Source organism: Trichechus manatus, unplaced genomic scaffold (assembly GCF_000243295.1).
Source record: "Trichechus manatus latirostris isolate Lorelei unplaced genomic scaffold, TriManLat1.0 scaffold00057, whole genome shotgun sequence".
Classification (NCBI taxonomy): domain Eukaryota; kingdom Metazoa; phylum Chordata; class Mammalia; order Sirenia; family Trichechidae; genus Trichechus; species Trichechus manatus.
This window is the reverse complement of record NW_004443993.1, coordinates 5,939,585-5,946,835: the sequence shown is the minus strand read 5'-3', so window position 1 is coordinate 5,946,835 and position 7,251 is coordinate 5,939,585. Positions and strand designations below refer to the sequence as shown.

The 7,251-nt window shown below is 58.9% G+C and overlaps 2 protein-coding genes across 3 annotated transcripts in view; both read right to left on the bottom strand.

Annotated features, from left to right (window-relative positions):
* The window catches only part of MAP2K7 (mitogen-activated protein kinase kinase 7), a 9,772-nt gene extending 9,477 nt beyond the window's left edge, over positions 1-295 (bottom strand). For both annotated transcript variants that reach the window (XM_004378393.3, XM_004378394.3), the window contains exon 1: positions 13-295. In XM_004378393.3, the coding sequence (XP_004378450.1) occupies positions 13-136 (124 nt within the window). In that variant the 5' untranslated portion in view covers positions 137-295. The remainder of the gene's footprint in view (positions 1-12) is intronic.
* Positions 296-3,520: 3,225 nt separating this feature from the next.
* Positions 3,521-6,459, bottom strand: LRRC8E (leucine rich repeat containing 8 VRAC subunit E). The gene is made up of 2 exons (XM_004378392.1): positions 6,322-6,459; positions 3,521-5,767 (listed from the first exon to the last, which is right to left on the bottom strand). The coding sequence occupies exons 1-2, from the start codon at positions 6,457-6,459 to the stop codon at positions 3,521-3,523; spliced, it is 2,385 nt and encodes a 794-aa protein (XP_004378449.1).
* Positions 6,460-7,251: the final 792 nt, after the last annotated feature.

Genomic DNA, 7,251 nt, shown 5'->3' with positions numbered 1-7,251 from the left:
CGCCGTGCTTACTGGGCCTTGGCCGCTGCGGGCTGATATCCAGGTTGAGGTCGATCCTCCGCCGGGCCTCGCGGTTCTCCTGCTTCAGCTTTGCTTCCAGGCGGGACAGCTTCTGCTCCAGGGAGGACGCCGCCATCTTCCCCGCCGCCGCCGCACACCGCCCGGCCACCCGTCAAGTCCGGCAGACAAACACCGCACTGCGCCTGCGCTGGGATGACCCAGCCGAGCCGCCGTCTTGCCCTGCACGGCGCATGTCCGTAACGCGCACCCGCCCTTTCTGCGTACGAACTTCCGCGTGCTTCGTCCCAGCCGGAGGGATGACGCCACCTAGAGTTCGCGGCTGGCAGAGTGCAAATCCCCACGTTATGCGCATGCGCAAGTTCCCGACCGCTTCCGGAAGAGGCGCTGTGCGGGAACCCAGCGTTCTTCAAAGAGCGGTGGGTGGGGAAAGCAGCGCGCATGTGTTTACAGGGGAAAAAAAAGCGGTCCCGCGCTTGACTTCCTCTACGCGTGCGCATCGCCGGCATCTGTTTTTGCTGCGGTCGCTCGCGGTCATTGCGGCGGTGTCTTTTACCTCAGCCACACTCTTCCCGGGCTGACCGTCTCTGGCACCCGCGCCCTTTCAGAATTGTCTTCCTCGGCTGGATAATGCCTCGTTAGGATCCCTGTTAAGCTTAATTGCTGTCCAGCCCCCGTCTCGCAGCGCGGTGCCACCTCCTAACCATAATTAGGCACCTGTGGGGAGCATTTCCACAACAGCCAGTCCCAACAAGTTCGGGTTTGGCTGAGGACAGGCAAGAGGAAAGGGGTAGGGCTGGGCCACTGTGGGGCCCTCGGAATCCCGTGGCGTGACCGCTGACGTCGGCAACAGGGCCAAGGAAGGCCAGCGAGTTGTCAGGCCGACCCGGTGGGACCTTGACACTCCTGCCCATCTGCCCGCCCCTGGAATGTAAGCCCAGCTCCTGGACAGTCTGCAGCACTCTGGTTATAAGCGCCTTTACCTGGTGGACACTCCCCTCCCCTCCCAGCCTGAGCAGCTGCGTTAGCTGGCCTTTAGGGTGCTCAGAAGGCAGTGGTGGTTCAGTAGTAGACTTCTGGCTTCCCATGTGGAAGGCCCGGTTTGATTCCTAACCAGTGCACCTCATGCACAGCCACCACCTGTCTGTCGAGCTTCCAGACCAAGACGGACTAGGAAGAAAGGCCTGGCCATCTACCTGAAAATCAATGAAAACCCTATGGATCACAATGGTCCAGTCTGCAACTGATCATATGGATGGTGCAGGACCCGGCAGCATTTCGTTGTGTTGTACACAAGGCGACATGAGTTGAGGGCCGATTTGACAGCAGCTAACAACAACAAGTGTGCTGGGAAAATGTCTCCATCTGGAACCAACCCCGCGTCTTCAGAAAGCAGCTTACCTCTGCTCTTAGGTGTCAGGAGGAGGCTCGAACCTGGAACACCTGGGAGGTGGCCAAGCCCACGTGAGATAAGGAGCGGGGCCAAGTGCTCTGCCCACACCTGGTCCAGCCTGGGCTAGCGACGACTAGTGAGTGTTACTCTAGTGATAACTTATGGATGGAGCAGACACAAAAGTGGGGAGTCAGGAGAATAAATGGGCAGTAGAGAAAAAGTTCTCCAGAAAAAAATCTAGGCCGAAGATGCTGCATAATTTCTCCTTTTGATTAGCTAAGCTCAACATTTTCCCCTCTTCTTCTGAGCCCCCTCCTAGACTCACACCCTTGATTCTGGCACATGACAGTCGCCACTGGCTGTGGAATTGGTCTGGGGAAGTAGAAGGCTTACATAAGGACATGAGTGGACATAAGAGATCAGAATTAGAGTTCTCATCATTAGCATTCTTTATTAAGCACACGCTGATATATGCTCTCTTACACAGGGAACCTTCAAAAGACATAGTCCCTGTCTGTCCTCAGAAAGGAGTCCCTGGGTAGTACAAACAGTTTGTGTACAACTAGTAACCTACAGGTTGGCAGTTCAAACCCACCCAGTGGCACCACGGAAGAAAGGCCTGGCGACATGCTTCTGTAAAGATTATAGCCAAGAAAACCCTATGGAGCAGTTCTACTCTGTAACACATGGGGTCCCCAGGATAGGGCGGAATGGACTTGCTGGCAATGGGTTTTGGTTTTGGTCTTCAGAAGTCCCTGGGTGGTGCAAAGGGTTAACATGCTCACTTGCTAACTGAAAGGTTGGAGGTTTGAGTCTACCCACAGGTGCCTCAGAAGAAAGGCCTGGAGATCTACTTCTGAAAAACCAGCCATTGAAAACCGTATGGAGCGCAGTTCCACTCTGACACCCATGGGGTCACCATGAGTCGGAATGAACTTGATGACAACTGGTAAACAAATCTTCAGAAAATGTAGCCTCCACAGCATGTGTCCTTAACCTAGGGTCCCCTGACCCCAGGAAGTCCATGCATAGCCTTTTGGGAGATCTATTGCCTGCCTGAGTCTGTTTGCGGGATTTTGCGCGTACGATGGCATTTTCCTGAGGAAAGAGGTACCTAGCTTTCATCAGATTCCCAAAAGGCCTAGGACTTAAAGAGCTCAGAATCCCTGCTCTGGATATTCAGGTCTCTACCCTTCAGGGGAGCATATCTCAAGAGTCCTAGGACCACCTGCATTGGAATTACCTGGGATGCTTGTTAACCAGCAGGTTCTTGGCCTCCACCCAGATCTCCTGAGTCAGTCTCTCAGGGGTGGGGCCTGGAATGTTCTGCTTTGCAGTAGTCCCCAGCTGGTTTTGCAGTCAAATATGAGACCACTGTTCTCAGTTTATGTGTCCATAAGAGCAAACAACTGATAAATAAGGCGTTGGCATCAAAGTCAGGTCTGGGTGGTGCAAACAGTTAAGTGCTCGAATACCAGCCAAACGGTTGGTGGATAGAACCCACCCAGCCGCACCGTGGAAGGCGTGGTGATCTGCTTCTGAAAAGATCACAGCGAAGAAAACCCTATGGAGCAGTTTTACTCTGTTACACACACGGAGTCGCCGTGAGTCGGAATCGACTCAATGGAATGAGTTTGGATTTTTTTGGTTTGGCATCAAAGTTGGGGAGCTGGTCCCTTCTGTGTCCCCTCCTTAGGAGAGAACCCCAGACATACACTGGTTTGTTGGGGGCAGAGGGTTGGAAATCCCATTGGGATGTTCCCCCTCCCTCATAGAGGCATTAATTGAGTTGGGCTGTTGGGAGGTGGGAGGGCAGCTGTTCTGGCCCAGGGTGGGGCAAGGATGTAGGTGAGGTTTGGGTCTGGGAATTCCATGACTAGGTTAATCCCTGCAATGGGGTTCCACCCCAAATCCCTAGCCTCCTGTCTCTCCCCAGACAAACCAGTCCCAGGAGCTTCCCTGGCCCTCACAAGGCTAATGTGCAGGCCCCTCCTCTCCTGGCCTGGCCTCACACGGCCAACTCCCTTGATGACAATGGCAGAGATTGTAGGGCGGCGGCATCCCAAAACCTCCTGCCACCTCAACGTGCCCCGCCCTGGCCTCGTCTCCTCACTCTTCCTCCATCTTTTCTCGCACTTCAGCTGGCAGGCCCTCGTAAAGGGTGTCCTCCACCAAGAGCCCCACCTTCCTGAGCCCCCTACAGTTGCCCAGCTCCTCAGGAAGTGCCTCCAGCCTGTTGCCCTTGAGTTCCAGGCGGCTAAGGGCCCTGAGCGCCCCCACGTGGGGCGATAGATGACTCAGGTGGTTGTAGCCCAGAAGCAATGTCCGCAGCTTGCGGCAAAAGAAGAGCTCGTCCGGCAGCGCCTCCAGGGCATTATAGGAGAGCACCAAGTGCTGCAGGCTCTGGAGGAGGCCCAGCTCGGGCGGCAGGGTGCGCAGCCTGTTGTGGGAGATGTCCAGCAGGCGGAGGCTGGAGCACAGGCCCAGCTGGGTGGGCAGGGTCTCCAGCTTGTTGTGGCTGAGGTAGAGCTGCTCGAGGCTCCGGAGTTTGCGCACGTGCTCGGGGATGTAGGTGATCTGGTTGTGCCACAGCCTGAGCGTGACCAGCTTGCGGCAGTGCTGGAAGCTGAGAATCTCCTCAATGGAGCGCAGGTGGTTGTCCTTGAGGTCCAGCTCCTGCAGCGCCCCGAGGCTGAAGACAGCGTGCGGGATGCGCTCAAGCCCGCAGGCCACCAGCTCCAGCTCCCGCAGCACCGCCAGCTTCTTGAGGCTGTTGAGGGCCAGCAGGCGGGCACCATCGTTGTGCAGGCTGAGCCGCTGCAGGTGCCCGGCCACGTCGGTCACACTGGCTGGCACCTTCCCGGCATTGCTCCGGAGGGACAGCACCTTGAGCTGCTTCAGCTCTCGCAGGCTCTCCAGGGTGGCTGCTCGGGCCAGCTCTGGGGGGAAAAGCCCCTCCAGGTGCAGCTCCTCCAGGCCGCGCAGCCCGAACACCCAGAGAGGCACCTCGCGCAGCTCCTCGCACTTGACGCGGATCACCTTGAGCCGGTCCCGCAGGAAGACCTGCAAGGAGAAGGGCAGCCTGGCGGGCGAGTGCAGCAGGCTGAGCTCCTGCAGATGCACCAGCTGTGAGAGACCTGGCGGGAAGGTGATGTCACAGATGGCTTCCAGCCGGAGCGCCTCCACCTCGCTGAGCTCGAAGACAGTGTCTGGCAGCCCCGGCAGCATGCATAGGCCCAGCTCCAGCTGGCCACGAGCGTTGCGCTGCAGCTTCTGCCGCAGCTTCTCCGGGGTCCACTCGTGGTTGAGATTGAGCTGCTTGAGGCGGCTCTCGCTGACCTCAGACAGGAAGACAGCAAAGCGCTTGGAGTAGAGCGAGTCGTACTGGTCGATGAGGTGCAACATGAAGGCGAAGTCGTTCTTGACGTCAGGGATGTCGCCCATGCCCGTCTCCTCCCGCACCGAACGGAATGAATACTCCTTGAGGGGCCGGTGGAAGAGCCAGTAGAGTGTGTAGAGGCAGGTGAGGCCATAGACGCACACGAAGGAGATGTAGCAGAAAGCCAGCTTGGAGAAGAGGTGTGCCTTGGTGTGGTTGCAGCAGAAGCTGGCATAGCCCGTGACCTCCGAGGTGTCTACCCTGCAGGCCACCAAGAAGCTAATCTTCTCCACATAGATGAGGTTGTAGACCAGGATGGCCAAGAACTTGCACACTTTGAGCACCGTCTGCCGGATGTACATGGTGTACAGGATGTCACCCTCTTCCACGTGCACACGGAACTTCTTGACCTTCTCAAACAGGGCCTTGGCCTGCTCGCCCTCTTTCTTGTCTAGGAGGGTGACGGCTGGTGGCTCTGTCACCACCTTCTCAGGCTCCACCAGCACCTTCTCCTTCTCACCCTCACCTGCCTTCCCCGACCCTGCCCCGGCAGCGGCTGCCACTGCCACTGCCCGTCCAGGAGCTGGGCCCTTATTGTTCTCCCCAGAGACCTCGGACAGAGCCCGTGTGGTCCACGGCGAGTCAAAGCACTTGCCCAGGATGGAGATGAAGTGCTCAATCTTGGAGCTGGTGCCGGGGAACTTGAACCAGAAGCTGGTACAGACCATGAAGATGAGCGTGTGGATGACGACCAGGTAGGGGAAGTACTTGGCATACCAGTGCAGGGCCGTCTCGTAGCACAGCTGGTTGATGAAGCTGTACTGCTGCAGGTCCAGGTTGTTCTTGAGGCCGCTTACCTCCCGCAGGTCCCCCATCTGCTCAGATACCCCCCGTGGCAGCAGCTGTTGGCACGGGGCGTCCGATGAGTTCTCCCGGGGTTCGTGACTGGGCAGACAGATGATCTTGTCCTGTGTCACCTGGGGACAGGGGAGAGGGCGAGGCCGGATGAGGGGCCTGGCGAGGCCAGGGGAACTGGCTGAAGGTGAGGAGACCCCCCCACCCTGACCACCCCAGCTGGCTGGGCCCTTGGAGGGGAGTTGCTCTGAGCATCCGTCTTTGAAAACCGGAGGCGTAACTTCAGTCTTTTCTAGATCCCAGGGATAAAACCGAGTATTGTATAGGTATGGACTGCCATGCTAGTGAGGGTGGGGATGGAAGGGGTCAGAAATGGCCTGCAGGTCAAACTCTGGTTTCAGCTTCCTAGACAGACGCGCCTCCAACTGGGGCCTCGCCCCTGAAGCCACATCTTTCAGGCTCTGGCCTAGACCCTTCCCCCGCGCCCCCCTTCAAACTCCAGCCCTGCCCCTTAGACTCGGGCCCCACTCATTCAGTTCCCACCTCTCAGACTCCGGCCCTGCCCCCATGCCCCGCCCCTTGGACTCGGACCCCGCCCCCTTAGGCCCCACCCCTTCAAGCTCTGGCCTCGGCCCCTTGGGTCCCTCCTGTTAGGCTCGCCAGCCCCGCCCCTCACCTGGAGGGTGCAGCCGAAGACCCCGATCATGAGCATGGCCACGGTAATGTACTCGGCGAGCACGTCCCACCAGGGTTTGAGCACCTTGAACGCTGGCTGCTGCTCCGTGAACTGCTTGAATTCGGCCACCGGGATCATCCTGCCTGTGGGAGCGGAGAGGGACGCAGAGACTGTAAGGAAGGGTCCCCGGAGGAGCCAGACACAGCCTCTGCTCCCAGTCCACCCTCCATCCTGCCCAAATCTTCCAGACCTCACCTCCTGCCCCGGCCACACAGCTCTGTTCTCATCGGTCGCCTGCTCCCCGCACCCCCACCCGCGTTGAACTCGCTGGCCCTCTCAGAGCTCAGAGGGGCACAGCTGCAGGACCACTGCCTCCCAGCTTTCCGTGGGGACCTCTCCTGGAACCCAGGCGTCCCTCTCTCACCCCCAAGGCCTCTCTGAGGTGCCCCCTCACTCCAGACTCCCCGTCCTGGCTGCCAGCCCTGGCTCTCACCTCCCCAGGACCTGGGAGCGTCTGGAGGCCCGGAACTTCCTGGGTGTGGGCCTGGGACCAGCCCAGGACGGCCCCCCCTTCAGGGGCACTCCGCTCTGGGCACCACCTCCAACCTCCAACTGGAAAAGCCGGCTGGAGGCAGGCTCTGGTTACAGGGCCCCAAGGGCAGGGAGTGGCCACACTGAGGGCTGGTAAGCCGTGGTGGTGGGGGGACAGGACACCAGGGTTTCTAGAGTGACTGGAGCCCAGGATCTGAGGTAGAAAACAGAGGCCTGGGCAACTCAGAGGGCAGGGGCAGGGGGCGGAGGATTCGAAAATGGAAGAAAGCCAGGCTTCCGGGGGCAGCCCGGTCCGCTCTGTCTGTCCTATGGGGACATGGGCCACAAGCTGGGACAGCACCCTCAGCACCAGCTGGGGACTTTCCCTAGGGCTACCTC